General features: G+C 29.3%; 1 protein-coding gene across 5 annotated transcripts; it reads right to left on the bottom strand.

The window, feature by feature from the left end:
• Positions 1 to 607: 607 nt before the first annotated feature.
• LOC127245805 (pentatricopeptide repeat-containing protein At2g27800, mitochondrial-like) lies at positions 608 to 5,492 on the bottom strand. 5 transcript variants are annotated; one of them, XM_051267125.1, is made up of 9 exons: positions 5,044 to 5,492; positions 4,261 to 4,945; positions 4,051 to 4,132; positions 3,234 to 3,361; positions 2,763 to 3,124; positions 2,387 to 2,489; positions 2,074 to 2,157; positions 1,810 to 1,989; positions 608 to 817 (listed from the first exon to the last, which is right to left on the bottom strand). In XM_051267125.1, exons 1-3 carry the CDS (start codon positions 5,075 to 5,077, stop codon positions 4,117 to 4,119), a joined length of 735 nt encoding a protein of 244 aa, XP_051123082.1. In that variant the 5' UTR covers positions 5,078 to 5,492; the 3' UTR covers positions 608 to 817; positions 1,810 to 1,989; positions 2,074 to 2,157; positions 2,387 to 2,489; positions 2,763 to 3,124; positions 3,234 to 3,361; positions 4,051 to 4,116. The 5 variants fall into 5 exon arrangements, with proteins under 5 accessions (XP_051123082.1, XP_051122949.1, XP_051123014.1 ...); XM_051266992.1 differs by lacking the exon at positions 2,387 to 2,489 and having other exon boundaries at positions 5,044 to 5,148; positions 5,337 to 5,492; XM_051267057.1 differs by lacking the exon at positions 2,387 to 2,489 and having other exon boundaries at positions 5,044 to 5,249; positions 5,409 to 5,489.
• Between the last annotated feature and the right edge of the window lie 10,819 nt (positions 5,493 to 16,311).

Below are 16,311 nucleotides of genomic sequence, written 5' to 3'. Positions count from 1 at the left end.
TAATGAATGTCATGAGATCATATCATTTATACGAGGGGTTGAAGTGGAAGAGAGAAATCAACTAAACTCGCCAAAACGGTTCAAACCGCCAGTTACGGTTTGTCAAAATATCAAATCGAAACCGAACCTTCCAAATAACGGTTTTGGTTACGGTTTGACGGTTTCGATTACGATTTATAAACCGCCGGTTTCAATTTAAAACCGTCGATTACAGTTTGAACCGCCGGTTTATATATATTCATTTTTAATATTTTCCTTTTTTATTTTCTATTTTTCTAAATTTGAATTTAATTAAAATTTATTAAGTTTGATATCAATTTTATTCAGATATATTTATTATTTATTTATTATGTAAAAATCATATATATAAATAAATAATTAAATTATTACATTATAAAAATAATTTAAATAATAAATATAGTAAATAATTAAATTAAATTTTAAATAAAAAAAGAACATAAAAATAAATGTAAAAATATTGATATGATAAAAAATTACAAAACTTAAATATATAAATAGTATTATTTTTTTAATATTATTAATAACTATTGATATTTATTAAGATTAATATTATTTTTATATTTAGAAAAGTTTAATAATATATATATATAAAAAATTAATCATAATTATAATATCATTATTATTAATATACACAATTTACCCTAAATTCCTAATCAATAATACATTTACACATACTATATCATCATCGACAGCAGACGGCAGCCGCGCCAACAGGTTTTCCTTTTCTTTTCTTTTCGGTCTTCCTGTTCCCTCCTCCCTCTTTCCTCTTTTTTTTCTTCTTCTTTGCCTAGCCTCCCTGTGAGTGGTGAGAGATTTTTTTAAAAAAAAATAATATAAACCGCGGGTTCAAACCGTTACGATTTGGAAAATTCACAAACCGAAACCGAACCGTGGGATGACAATTTCGGTTCGGTTTGTGCCGGATTTCGATTTGAACCGTAACCGTCGGTTCAAAAATCGGCAAACCGAAGGTTCGAAACCGAATGGGCAAGTCTAAAATCAACCTTATTCCATTCTAAATCAAAAAAGATCTCTGGACATATATAGTGATAATTAACCATGAATTGGTCTAACAAATTTACAAAACAATATCTATCATGCAGAAATTTCGTAAATTTAATTAAAAATTCCACATTGTTAGGTATATGGCAGTAATCTCTAAATAAAAGAACCACGAAGAATAAAATAAATTTTAAACAAACCTTTCGACGAAACTTAACAAAGCAAGTTGAAATATTAAAATTGCAACACCTGATTGTGAATAATAGCTTAAATCAATTGGCACTTAGAGAACATAGAATTTCACTTCCTTCGTACATAATTTAAACAATATTTTACAGAGCAACACATTATTCACAAATCCCTATATACTACTTTCATAATAGGTATGCAATATGTGTTTCTTAAAAAGTTCACTACCAGCGGACTAATGTTTCAAAATATATTTTCATGAATTCAAACATCAAGTATAACTTTCATCATAAATAGGCCGTTTGAAATAAACCACTAAAACATTGGTCTTTGCATGAAAATAACAAACAAAGTGGCATGAAACGATATTTCTAGAAGTTCCCTAACAAACATATCATATTATCCTTCTTATGCATGCATCTGCATTATCAACGTCAAGAGGCTAAACAACAGCAAACATTTGAAGAGTAACGGAAATTAACCAACTTCACCAACAGTTAAGACTCATGACTACTCACTTGAACTATTAGTAGTACTACTATAGCTCTTTCTTTATTATAAATTGTAAGCATGGCAAAGAGATTAAGGAAACTTCACCTTCTTCTTCGGTAGATGCCATAAGCAATAGTAGCAGCTGAAGTGATGCTCAATATAATAACCACAATCCAGGTGGCATCTTTTTTTTATTTAACTTTAACTGTATCAAGTCCACTTGGTGGGTTGTGGCTATCAAATAAGGCCACACTTGATTTGCCAATAGTAGTACCCATTTGGCCCCTGATTTAATTAATAATGCATATAATTTGTAAGATAAGAAGGGGAGGAGAAGAGAACATATATATTCAGAGAGAATTGCTAAACCTCCAAAGCTTCTCAACGATTTCACCCTTTAGGATATGTTCCTCAACTAATTCAAGAACATCCTTAGCCGTGATGTATCCACACCTGCGTGATTAGAGTAAAAAAAAATAGTTATTTATGATCAATCCTCGCAGAATAACATACCACAAATGTATGTTTCTATAATTACAGACCATGAACACATATTATGGTGCATCAAATATCTAACATAAATCCATCAAAACTTATACATATATACTGTAATTAAAATTAAGCGAAATATTCTCTGCAGAAGGATAATAAAATATAGCAAGCCATAAAATCTTGGTCTCACCAATTGGCAATTGCAATCAATCTTTTCCTCAAAATTAAGACCGGAAATAATCACATTGCCTACAAAGCTTCTTGTTTCCTCGTATGTGTGAATAGTCAATCCCCTAAAGATGAAAGATCTATGCAACTCAACAAATTCAAGCAAAAACACAAATTCAAAGTTCTATTGAATCAGTCACGATTACTCCAAGAATATGAATCCAATTTCACTCACACAAATGTTGCCAATTCAACATCATATTTAGAAACGTATTTGAAATCTTTGGGAGCAAAAATTGAAATAAAACAATCTTGCTCAAGATGTCCATTGTCAAGATTGTTTTCCATAGAAATGCAAGAAGAATTGGTGCACATAAGGCACAGCCAACAGCATATACCTTAGACCAGGAACAGTGAGTCGCCTTGGAACTGTTAATGGCAAGTGCATTAGAGAACATAGCTTCAAAAATGAAAACAATGGCCGATGTGCTTCCGTATCTTCCTCATTCCATCTCCACAGATTCTTGTCTCCGTCATATTGCCACATTAGTAGCGCACATCCACTGCAGCAACGAAGCATGTGACTGCGCATTACTCTCGGTTTCAACCTCAAGCAATGAGCTAAACATGGACTCATCCTCTTGATTTCCCATGGAAAACAGACTTCCTACAACTGGAAGCAATGGAGTAAACGCATCCAATTTCAGCCTTTGGGTATGGGTCCTCAACAGTTCATTAGCAGCAACGACAAAGGCATATACTACATAAATCGATACAAAAGCAATAGCAGCCCACACAGTCACTTTACCAACAAACAAGATTAATGAAAGGGCCGTAAGTGTAAAGATGAAAAACAAAATATCCCTTACAAAACACTTGTTATCAATCTGGACGTCCTGTTGCGCAACACAAAGTGAAACAGCCCCAACAACGATGCAAGTAACAAAGACTGCTCCTCCGAGCACACTGTTGAGCCCAACCTCCCCGGCTCCAGTCCCTACAAAAGCCGCAAAACTAGCAAATACATCAGGAGCACCAAGCAGAGTGACTCCAGCAACAGTTGGAGGGAGAGAGCTTCAACAGACTGGAAAGCTTCTCCAAAGAAATACAGAAATAATCGGCTGCCTGCCGTATTGCCTAATAGATAGAACAATGCAGCAAGCCAGACACCAAATACCAAAAAAGTCCATCCACTCTCATGGCAGTCACAATAGTAGAACTTAAGGTATTCCAAAAATCCTTGTGATTTACACTGACTGAGGGCGTGATTTCAAGAGCTCACAGCTACTATTGTATCCCTTGTGATCATAACAAAGTATAGAGTCTTCCACATCCATGGAATTAGAATCGGATGAATTTAGATTAATTGAAAACTGAGGGCTAAGCTCCATTATTTCCCTTCTAATACCTGAAAACCCCTTATCTAAACTTGGAGCATAGAAGAACAATAATTGATTTCATGCCTGTTGAAAATGCCACTTTATAGGATATAAACTATCGTCAATCTAGTTTAAGTTCATCTATGTCGCAAAGTCTAATCTTATGTGTACGAGGAACAACAAAGTAATGAAGAAAATGGTTTGAAGAAACACAAAAAGAGGCCGCATATTCAAGGAAGGTATAATCCAATGTCGATATGTAGAAACAAGAGTAAAGCACAATTGAAGTGATGACTACGAATCCCACCTGTGAGTAATAGGATGTAAGAGTCTCCGCGTGCCGATAGAAATTTGATGGTTTCCGCAACTTTCTCTAAGCACTCCTTGCTCTAACAACAAAAATTTAATGAACGCAAACGAGAGATAGTTTGCTTTCTTAAGTGACTATTCAGCTATTTACAATTCCATCTGATGAAAAATTCTAAGGACATCGTTCATACGAAGTGACATCACATACCCTTTTATCATAGCACTCAAACAAAAAATATCGGGCTCGACTCCATCATCAACCATTTGCTTGAACAGGCACCTTATTGTCTCAATATACATTCGGTTAATATAGTTGTTCGTCCTGCGGCTCAGAAATGCTGCAAACAATATGTTATAGGTACGAATCGACGGCCGGCAATCTAAATTCCGGGAAGCACGCATATGCTTGTATATATTCACAGCCCTAACAAGCTTCCTATCCTCAATGAAGTAATATATCATGGTATTGAAAAGAGGCTCAGAGCCCAGGTTAGGGATAGCTAGAACCTGATTGACGATATCGTCCATTTCCTTGTACATTTTGGCCGCACCGAGCTTTTGGATCGTGACGTGATAGGTGAACACGGTGTGCCTGAATCTGTGCTGCTGAGACGCCCAATTGAAGCACACCAATGGATCGTCCTGTTCGATTATCACATTGTGGAGATCCTCCGGGGTGAACCTAGGCAGCAGCTGAGATACACATTTTTGGAAAACTGTTTTGTCTAGAACAGGTTTTGCTGCCAATCTAGCTCTTCTGTTGATTCGCTTGCGCAGTGATCTCGAAATCGGACCGCTGTATATCCTTGTGGAAGTGGAATATAAGGAAACGCACGATCCTGTACTGGAGATCGGAGTTCCAGGGTTTTCAACGATGCGCGAACGGAGAATTGCTGGGGAAATGCAGGTAGGAGATGAAATTGAGCGATTTGGAGATGTAATTGAAAGGGGAATGTGAAAGTAATCGAAGAAATTGAAAATTGGTTCTTACTCTGTTGCAACCGATACCTGACTTGAGCGAACATGGTGGAACTTCGAATGTGAGCTTTCACGAACTGTATTTGACCCAAAATTTTCGACTAACGACTTACAAAACCTACAAGCAAAACTGGTGTTAGAGAATAAACTTGGCCATGTTTGTTTGTTGGTGCGATTTTCTGTGCACCCTAGCTACCGGAAAAACTTGGGCAAAGAGGTCTGAAACGGAAGCGCCGGCGACCGGAGACCACCGGTAGGAGAAGCAAAGAAAATGAAAAAATAGATGAGGAAAATGTTAAAACATACTCGATTTCCTAGTAAACGGAAGCACAATCAGAGGGAAATGAAGAAAGAGAGGGAAATTAAAAAAAGCCGCACCGGATACTCCAGCGGGCGGCGGCGGCGGCGCAACTTAGAAGAAAAGGAAAGAAAAAAGAGAAGAGGGGGAGAAAGTAAGGAAGAAAGAAAGAAAACGAAGAAGAAGAAACGGCGGAGGGCAAGGTGGGTGACGGCGGCGCGGCGCGTGAATTGGATTGTTGGAGTGATTTGATTTGGTAACAATTTATCTATTTTTGTTTTTTAATAATTATTTAATATTATAAATATTTTTTAATTTACATAAATATAAAATGGAGAGTATTATATTATAAGCATATAAATAATTATGATTTATATATAAATAATAATATAAGAATTAGGCTGCCAGCTATACACAACACCCATCTGATGAAAAATCCTAAGGGTATCGTTCGTATGAACCGGTTGTGCGTACATCATTTCATTTTAAGAAAATAAATTTTTCGCCATTAAATCTTTTTTTTTTTTTTTGTTAGCAATGATATTAGTGACTATTAAAGATTGGTTGCGTTAGCTATGTGAATTTTAGAGACGAAATTTCGATTACAAATATGCTATTTTTTATATAGTATTTATATTAATATTTACAAATGTAACACAAAATTAAGAGCACATGCCATAATTTTCACTAATTAGAAATTTAATAGTAAATAATTAATATTTTATATATAAAATTCAAGCTTCTGATTTGAAGTATATATACTTTAGCGAAATAATTATTTTTATATCCTTTAATAAAAAGTAATGAAAATATTTCTCTTTATTTAAATATAATTAACGTCATTATAATTGTCATTTTCTTAAATATTGGGCATCAATATACATTCCCTGAAGTTATAAATTGTGTTAACTTAAATTTATTTCTCAAGCATAACGCTAATCGTGTCTAAAAATATATTGTAATTACATTTTTTTAATTTACTTTTTATAGTATTAATTATACTGTAAATTATAGTACTCCGACCGTCTCATTGAAAGGTTGTCATTTTTCATTTTGTCCGTCCCAAAATAAGGTTATCATTTCCTAATTTAGTAATTGTACTATCTACCTAACATAATATATATCCTTCCAACTTATGCTATATTACACAAATGTCATTACTTTTATATTACACAATACTAATAGGCGCATTTTCATTTTTTTTTCACTACAACTCATTATAATACTAATATTTAAAAATCTACATGCAAAAAGTAAACGGCAACCTTGCACTGGACGGAGGAAGTATATTCATTAAAAATATATATATCATATTTAATATTTTATATTTAAAATTTATTTTATTTAAAACACTCTCACTTAAATATCATTATATATTTATTTATATGGCAAAGCACCCAAATTGTGAATAATTCTCTATTGTTAACCATAGCCTTCAAAAGCCCATAAAGTTCAAAGCCATTAAACTATTAATGGATACGTTTGATTGTGGTTTCGTAACATTGATTTATTTACAAAATTTTTAAAATGAATAAAAATAAAAAAAATTATTTTCAATAGTCAATTATAAAAGTTCAAAATACTGAGTGTGCTTGTTCGAATGATTTGCAAAGATTTATACTCCCTCAAACATTTCTTTTTTGATATATCTCAAACACTCTGGAATATTTCCAAAATAGGAAATAATTAATTATACTTAATATCTACACTACACTTTATCCCCTCACATCATCCAAATAAAAATAAAATAAAATATATATTTCTCTCTCCATCACATAACATAATTTCTAAATTATCATACTTAATAGTACTCACCTAAAAACCCGTGGCAAAAGTAGAAAATAGGGACAAATTATGTGGGACGAACGAAAATAGAAAATAAGGACAAATTATGTGGGACGGAGGGAGTATTTAAAAATCACATTAGTATGACAATATCAACTTATATCATATCAAATGATTATTCAAATTTAAATTTTAATTATTAAAAAATTCAAACAAAAAAATCAAACCTGCAAATAAACATTGGTCTAGCATTTCTTTTCAAAAATACTTATCAAATGCCAATTTTTTTTATTAAAATATCATATTCATTACCTATTTATATTATATCAAACATTTTTTTTATTCTATTTCTTTTTTTTTTTTTTATTTCATATTTCCTAATCAACTTAAAACTCCAAAATATTTTTCAAAACATATTTCTTAACGTAATTTTAATATAGAAAGCATTTAATATTATGACATATAAGCACCGTTTACTTGATTTCAAATTCTTTACTTTACTATTTTTTATAACTTTTTATAAATTATACTCCCTCCGTCTCAATACAATAGTCTTGTTTACCATTTTTGTCCGTCCCAAAACAATACTCTTATTTTCATAAATAACCATATCACCATAAAATTATCTATACTTTTTCATTTTTATTATACATTTGTCACTGATTTTTACACTAATACATTCGCAGGGCCAAAAAAGTCTTTTATCTATATTTTTTACTAACTATCAATATAGTATTAATATCTTTAAATCTCGTGTCAACCTAATTAGACTATAGTTTTGGACGGATGGAGTACTATTATTTACATACACTAAATATAAAAATCAAATTACTATTCATACCTAAAAAAATTATAATAAAAACTCAAACAAACGCGTAATAGTTTGGTACTCAGACCAAAAAAATTATGATATAAACACACTGTGGTGTATATATATCAACACTTTATATTATTAATTATAATATCAAAATTAAAAATACATAATAATAATAATAACAACAATCAACAATAATAATATAATAATTTGAAATCAGATGATTACTATAATTATTCATTTAAAATAGAATTATTCCTTTAAATAAATCTTACATATCTTTCTTGCGATTCATGGATTTGTTTGGTTTGTATTTCAACTTACTATATTTAATATTCGTTTGCATGATTTTAATAAAATTATTATTTATTTTTATAAAATATTATTTAAATTCAAATTCAAATAAAAAATATATATTAAATCTTATTTTTATAATTCTGAATGTTGTGCAGTATCTTAAAACCTAAAGGTTTAGTAATTATTCCCAAGGAAGAAGACGAAAGTGGCCTACTCCCATGTTGCCCCAACTATTCTAGTACGTCCATTTTCAACAAGGTATATATTTGGGTATAAAATATTTAGGATTTATTCTTTTTCTTAAAACAAAATAATATAAATAATTATTATTTTATATTATTTACAGAATTTTTCTATCTAAAATAAAAAATTATATATTATTTTAAACTATTTGACAAAACAAACATACTCTTAATTAAATTACATATCTCAGTTCACCAATAGAACAAGTTTAGTCATAATTCTTAAGTAGTATTAGTGAAAAAATCTAACAAATTTTAATATATGTACATACAACAATTATACATTATTAAAAAAATAAAATCATAATTCAATTAAAAGAACTAAACATTTCATTTATTGTACTCCCTCCGTCTCATATCTATATATCCATTTGCTTTTTGCACAAAGTTTTAAAAATATTAGTTTTATATTAGGATAAAGTAGAAATAAAGATAAAAAGACTAAATTAACTATTGTATTACATAAAGGTAATGACATTTGTGTAATATATTGTAATTGGAAGGGTATTTGTAATGTTAGGCAGATAATACAATTACTAAAAAAAAAAGAAATAAATACTTTGTTACGGGACAACAAAATAGAAAAATAGATAGATTGTTAAGAGACGGAGGAAGTATTACTGAATTATTTTTTTTATTTATTTTTATATATAACACTTAAAACTAAACACAAACACTTTAATACTCAGATTTTTTAGATCTAACTGGTGAGACAGTTAAGATTTTTATTAAAAAATATGTAATTTAGTTTCTAAACAATATGAAAAATAAATTCAAAATATAAGTAAAGAACCTTTAATTGATGGGTTTTATTTTGTTACTATTTTGAATTCAAATCAATATTATTTATAACATAATTTTTATTAAAAATATACTATTAATTTTTTAATAAAGTATAAAATATCACATCAAAATACTAACTGAAAAAAGAAAATGGCAGATCTAACACATTATTTCAAATAAAGTTAAAAAACACAACCAAACAAACCCAATGAATTGAAGTTAAATTTGTAGACCCTTAATATGTTTATACAATTCAGGAGATATTACTTCATGAAGAAAATCGAAGCCGTCGCTACATTTCTTCATCGTACGTCTCACATTGTCCTAATAAATACAAGGCGGCAGATACAGTGTTGACCCTCGGAACACATCGCAAATGCGATTGCGACCGAGTCGAAGAGGATATTGTCGGGACGCTTAGAGAGAGCATTTCGTGGCAAATCGAGTCGATACCGTCGATAGCGACCCCATTGATGGACGGTTACGATCATCAACAAGATACGTGGATGTTAATTCGGGGGAACGATATTGTCGGAAAGAAAAGATTAGCCGTCGTAATAGCGAAGGCGGTATTCGGTTCTTCGGATTTTTTATTCTGTTTGGACCCGAAGAATAATTGCCCGTTTACGGTGTCTGAGAACTCGGCCGCGCTCGAAATGGCGTTGCGGAGCGTCGGAAAGCTCATCGTGTTGGTCGAAAATGTCGATTCGGCTGATCCCGGGTTTTTTAGGTTTCTCGCCGATATTTTGGAGGGGCGAAAGCGTCGTACGTGGACACGTGTTATATTTATATTGACAATATACGGCGACGGCGATTATGACACGTGGGTGTAATAAGTTTGGGGATGACGATGTAGTATCGACTGTCATTTCGATGAAACTCATTGTCTATAAATCGAAATATTCAAATCCGAACCTTAAAGAAAGATGAATCGAGATGACGCGGCAATTAGGCCGTGGAAGTGTCCGAGGAGGTGCGAAAAAATCGATGAAGTCGAGGTTGAGAAAAGTGTCGGCCTCGTCCTCGACCTCGACCTCGACCTCAATGTAATAGCTGACGTTGACAACATAGGCGACAACGAAAACTATAGTCCGATATCGAGCGATGTGACGTGCGAGCCGACGGTAACGGGACAACATAGTTCTCCGTTAGCGTTCCTTAAAACCATCGAAACTCGGATCTTTTTCGACAGGTTCGACGATGATCGCAAGCGGGCAAAGCGAGCGTTGCGATCGAAATTCGAATGTGCTTGCGGCGACAAGGCGGTTTTCTTGGATGTCGAGGAGGCGGTGGTGGACGTGGTTTTCCGGTGGTCGGAAATGTGGGGCGGCGGTGGCGGCGTGGTGGAGGAATGGATAGAGGAGGTCTTGGGGAGGAGCTTAGGTATGGTTAGGAATATAGTATGAAATGAGTGAAATAAAATATTTGGTAAAGCATCTAAATTAGTTGTAAGATTAATAATTTGGTAGGTGGTATCTAAATCAATTAAATTAAGTAATATACTAATACATGAATTATGATAATTAATTAACATCCAATCATAGAGCTTAATAGATAAATAAATATATGTATCATAACAAACACAATAAAATTTGTTAGGTGATTTAGCAATTAATCAATAATCAATATTAACAAACTCTACAATTATACAATTCATTTTTGTAGGAGGGTGTTTTTCTCAAATTATTATTATTATTATTATTATTATTATTATTATTATTAGATTATTTATTTATTTATAATCATCAAGATTTTTTTAATTTTTTTTTTTAAAAATGAGTATTAATTTTGCATCATATTCAAACATAGAAGGGGTGTATTTGATTTTAGTATTTAATTTGACATTTAATTTAAATATTATTTTAATATGATATTTTGTGAGTCAAAATAATACCCCGTCGCTAAATATGTTCTTAAATATTTGATCATGAATTTTAATAAAAATAATAATAATGGTTACTTTTTGCTTTCTACACTAAAAATGTACACAAATACAAAAAAATAATATATTTGTAACAGAATTCCGTCCCTAAAGTTCACATAGCTAACATAATTTCATTCTTAATTCTGTCTCTAATGTCATTAGTAGCGGAAAAAGTAGATTCAGAGACAAAAAAAAATTATTATAGAAATGATTTTTTCTTTTAGTGAATGTGTTTTTTTACCAATTTTTTTTAAGTAACAACTTTAAAAGGAAAGTGAACATAAATTTATGTCATTACTTTTATATTACACAATACGAATAGGCGCATTTTCATTTTTTTCACTCCAACTCATTATAATATTAATATTTAAAAATCTACATGCAAAAAGTAAACGACAATCTTGCACTAGGACGGAGGGAGTATATTCTTTAAAAAAAAATATATCATATTTAATATTTTATATTTAAAATTTATTTTATTTAAAACACTCTCACTTAAATATCCTTATATATTTATTTATATGGCAAAGGGCCCAAACTGGCCGGTGAATAATTCTCTATGGTTAACCAAAACCTTCAAAAGCCATAAAGTTCAAAGCCATTAAACTATTAATGCATACGTTTGATTGTGATTTCATAACATTCATTTATTTACAAAATATTTAAAATTAATAAAAATAAAAAAATTTATAATTTTTTTATAATTTTCAATAGTCAATTATAAAAGTTCAAAATATTTCAAAATATTGGGTGTGTTTGTTCGAAGGATTTGCAAAGATTTATACTCCATCCGTCTCAAGCACCCTGCAACATTTCTTTTTTGATATATCCTAAACACTCTGCAATATTTCTAAAATAGGAAATAATTAATTATATTTAATCTCTATACTACACTTTATCCCCTCACATCATCCAAATAAAAAAGGGCTGATTTCGGGCATGATTTTCTCCACCTCACAGCAAAAGGACCGTTTTGCCCACAAGAGCATAAAATAAATCAGGAAAAAATAATTGCTCACTTGTTGGGCTTCATTTGTCCATTCAATTGTAGTGCTGCATAATTCTATATCTCTATGCAATTTAAATATATAATTAAGATTGTTGAAAATATCCAAAATGCAATATTCGATCCCAATTAAATTGAAATTAAAAATTTATTTTCGAATTGAATATTTGCCGAATTTATTAAGGTGTGTTTGTTTGGGGATTGAATTTTAAATACACTATTCATTCTATTTTTTTCCCCCCAAAAAATCAAATCAAACATCTATTTTTTATTTTTTATATTATACTTAAAAATCAATTTTATATTCAAAACACCACGTCAACACCTATTTATATCTCATCATACAACTATTCAAGTTCAAAATTTTTACTATTCAAATCTCAACTCAAAATGCAAACCCCCAAACTATTTGTATAAGTTTTTTAAGATTTTAATATATATTACTTCGATTTTTATTTTTTAAAAATATCAGAAATATTAAATACAAAATTTAATTGTGAATAATAATAATAATAATAATTGGGTGTATTTATGTTTGTTTCTGTTTGTCTGTAGAATTATTAAATTTATTTTATGTTAATAATTAGTGGTGACTTAAGGTTTGTATAATTCTTGTTATTTTGCTGGAAATAGTATTAAATTTATTTTTATGTTCATAATTAGTGGTTAATTAAGGTTTGTACAATCTTGTTATTTTATTGGAAATTGAGAAATAAAATAAAATAAAAATAATGATTTTAACTTTGGTTTGAAGATGATGTTTAGTCAAGTGCCACACGTGTGCTGTTCCACCCCACCCCACCCCACCCCATGTGCTTCAGATTTTTGTCCCCATAGGCTACCAATACCGATACCGATACCTATACCACACTCAATTTAATTATTTATATTGTATACATATGTTAGTATTTTTGTAAAATAAAATTAAAAATTCAAACAAAAATAAATACTATTTTCATCCGGAGCCTCATTTATTTTTTACGTGTTAATATTTGAATATTAAATATTATATAAAAATATAGTATAAATTAAGAAAAAATTGCAAATATACTTCAATTAGTGTCTTGTAATACTAATATAATTGTTACGTACAAATAATAATAATAATAATAATAATAATAATAATAATGGTAGCAGGATCTTAAAAACGGATGATCGGCCGATACGGAGGTCGGACAGGACAAGGTCGGGCACGGAGATCGGATGTGCTAAGGTCGGGCAAAGAAGAAGTATCGGCAAACGCGGAGGTCTGTCAAGAGAATAGTCTGTTGAACCAGTTGTCCATCTAAGGAGACAAGACAAACAGAGCCGGTCGGTTGGTCAGTGGTCGGTTGGGCCGGTCGGATGGTCAGTGGTCGGTTGGCCCGCGGTCGGACCAAATGAGGTCGGACGGAGGACGGCTGGTACGGAGGTCGGTCGAAAGAGGAAGTCGGGCGAAGAATGACAGCTGATACGGCGGTCGGTCGAAAGAGGAAGTCGGGCGAAAAAGGACAATTATTACGCAGGTCGGACGAAAAAGAATGAGACGGATAAAAATAAATAGTTTTATTTATTTAAAATTTTATTATTCATATTTTAATAAATATTAATTAATTTTTCGCTATTTTTACTTATTTATTTTATCATATTTATCAATTTTTAATAAAACTTTTTATAATACTCAGGGTATGTTTGTTTTGTGTTTTGTGTTTTGTGTTTTTTTTTTTTTTTTTTTTTTTTTTGTATTTTTGTTCGAGGGTGTGTTTTGTGTTCTATTCTTAAAATATTTTTTTTTTCACCATCCGCCTCACTTTCTCCCTTTACCACATCAACGTTGATGACATTCTATTTTATTTTATACCTACAACAAAGATACTTATTCTAATTTTTAATTAATTTTTATTTTTATACTCCCTCCGTCCTGCGAAATTAGTCGCGTTTCTCTTTGGCGCGGAGTTTAAGAAAAAATAGTTTATATAGTTAAGTAGTGTGATTAGTTAATATAATATATGTAATAAAATGTTATTTTAACTATTTTTATTTGATGAAATATTGAAATAAAAGTTGAAATATTTTTATTATTTGATATAAATTTAATGTTTTATTTATTGAATTGTTTTATTTTTTTTAAAAAATATTATTATATTGATTGTAAATTATGCGATTAGATAAAAAAAAATAATTAGAATAATTATTTGATTTGACGTAAATATTTACCAAAAATTCAATAAATGTTAACATATAGCTTAGTATTCAAAGGCTACTACAATTAATACTACTACCAATAGCAGAGCAAATCAAACTAAATTTCAAATTTTGAATAAAAATAACTATTTGATTTGATGTAAATATATATATTGAAATAATATTTTGAATATAAAATTAAATTTTATTATAATATAATAAATGAAAGTATATATATTTGATTTAATACTTTTTTGTTTTAGTAAAACATTTTAAGAATCGAAAACTAAAATAAATCTCACAAATAAACACACCCTTAATATTAATAATTAATTTTAATTTACGAAATAGTATACGGGCTTTATAGAATAACCATTTTAATAATTGCATTAATGAAAGACGTACTTAATCACTTGTTACGTATCAAAAACCTACCAAATTTTATTCCAAAATTTTTCTGATAATTAAGTTAGTGTTTATTTGTCACATATTTTTTTATTTTATGTTATTATAACAAATAAAAATATTATTTTATTATATTTTATATTTATTTTAGTTATTTTAAACTTTTAAAAACTTCATAGATATTTTTTTTTCTCTCTCTCAATAAAATTCTTGGTGCCAGCAACCGATAATACAAACATTTGTAATAAACTAATAAAAATGATTAAAAAAGAAAAAAAAAACTAAGAATGTTTTTTTAGTACACATGAGTCTATTTATTTATTAGTTATTATTATTTTTTTATATTTGTTAGAGTTTCGATTGTTTCATATTAGAATCTTTTTCACTTTGTTTGCAATATGACGTTTTTGTAAAAGTACTTTAAAATTTTTTCTTTTGATATTAGTGATAATTTTTTTTTTTTTGATATTAGTAATAAAATTTAGCTGATTCCAGCTAGGAACTCATCGCCGATGCGCACTTCATTCCCTCGACAATGGTCGGAGAAATCGGTAGCGACAATAATTATTTTTACTAATATATTTCTTAATTACTTACTAATTATATCATAACTAAAACTTCGTGCCTAAGCTAAAATGGACAGATTAGTTGGGACGGAGGGGGTATTTTTTTTTTACACTACTTTAAACTTAAAATACAAAATTAATACACCAGAAAAATAAATTTTAAATTATTAATCTATTTAAAATATCATTAGTAATATAATAAAATTAATGATTATAAATAAATAAATGTAATTTCAGCAGTATATTCAAATAAAATATTATATTTTTATAGAAGCAATAAAATATAATTTAAATATAAAAATATATATACATATAATATTAAAAAAAGAAATTATTTTAATTTTTATTAGATTAGATAGGAGGAGGGTATTATATATGGTAATGTTTTAAATTAAGTAAGTAGCCGTTAAGCATAATGATTTTGATTTTAATTTTAATTTAATATACACATAATATTTAAAAAAAAGAAATTATTATAATTTTAATATATACATAATATTAAAATGTGAAATTATATATGGTAACTTTTTATATTAGGTAAGTAGCCGTTAAGCATAATAATTTTGATTTTAATTTTAATATACACATAATATTAAAAAAAATTATTTTAATTTTAATATACACATAATATTAAAATGTGAAATTATATATGTTAACTTTTTATATTAGGTAAGTAGCCGTTAAGTACAATGGTTTTGAATTTGAATTTGAATTTGATTTTAATTTTAATATACACATAATATTAAAATGTAATATTATATATGGTAAGTGTTTTATATTAGGTAAGTAGCCGTTAAGTATAATGATTTTGAATTTGAATTTGATTTTAATTTTAATATACACATAATATTAAAATATAAAATTATATACGGTAAGTGTTTTATATTAGGTAAGTAGCCGTTAAGTATAATGATTTTGAATTTGAATTTGATTTTAATTTTAATATACACATAATATTAAAATATAAAATTATATATGGTAAGTGGTTTATTTTAGGT

This window comes from Andrographis paniculata, unplaced genomic scaffold (assembly GCF_009805555.1).
Source record: "Andrographis paniculata isolate CXL003 unplaced genomic scaffold, ASM980555v1 Contig101END, whole genome shotgun sequence".
In the NCBI taxonomy this organism is placed as follows: domain Eukaryota; kingdom Viridiplantae; phylum Streptophyta; class Magnoliopsida; order Lamiales; family Acanthaceae; genus Andrographis; species Andrographis paniculata.
Note: the sequence above shows the minus strand (reverse complement) of the source record. Positions and strands in the feature narration are given on the sequence as shown.

What these genes read in the sequence shown, in the direction of transcription:
- LOC127245805 (XM_051267125.1), bottom strand. Translation starts at nt 5,077, where the DNA reads ATGTTCGCTCAAGTCAGGTATCGGTTGCAACAGA. An exon ending in CAGGTATCGGTTGCAACAGA is followed by an intron (nt 4,946 to 5,043) that starts GTAAGAACCAAT and finishes GCATTTCCCCAG; the next exon opens with CAATTCTCCGTTCGCGCATC.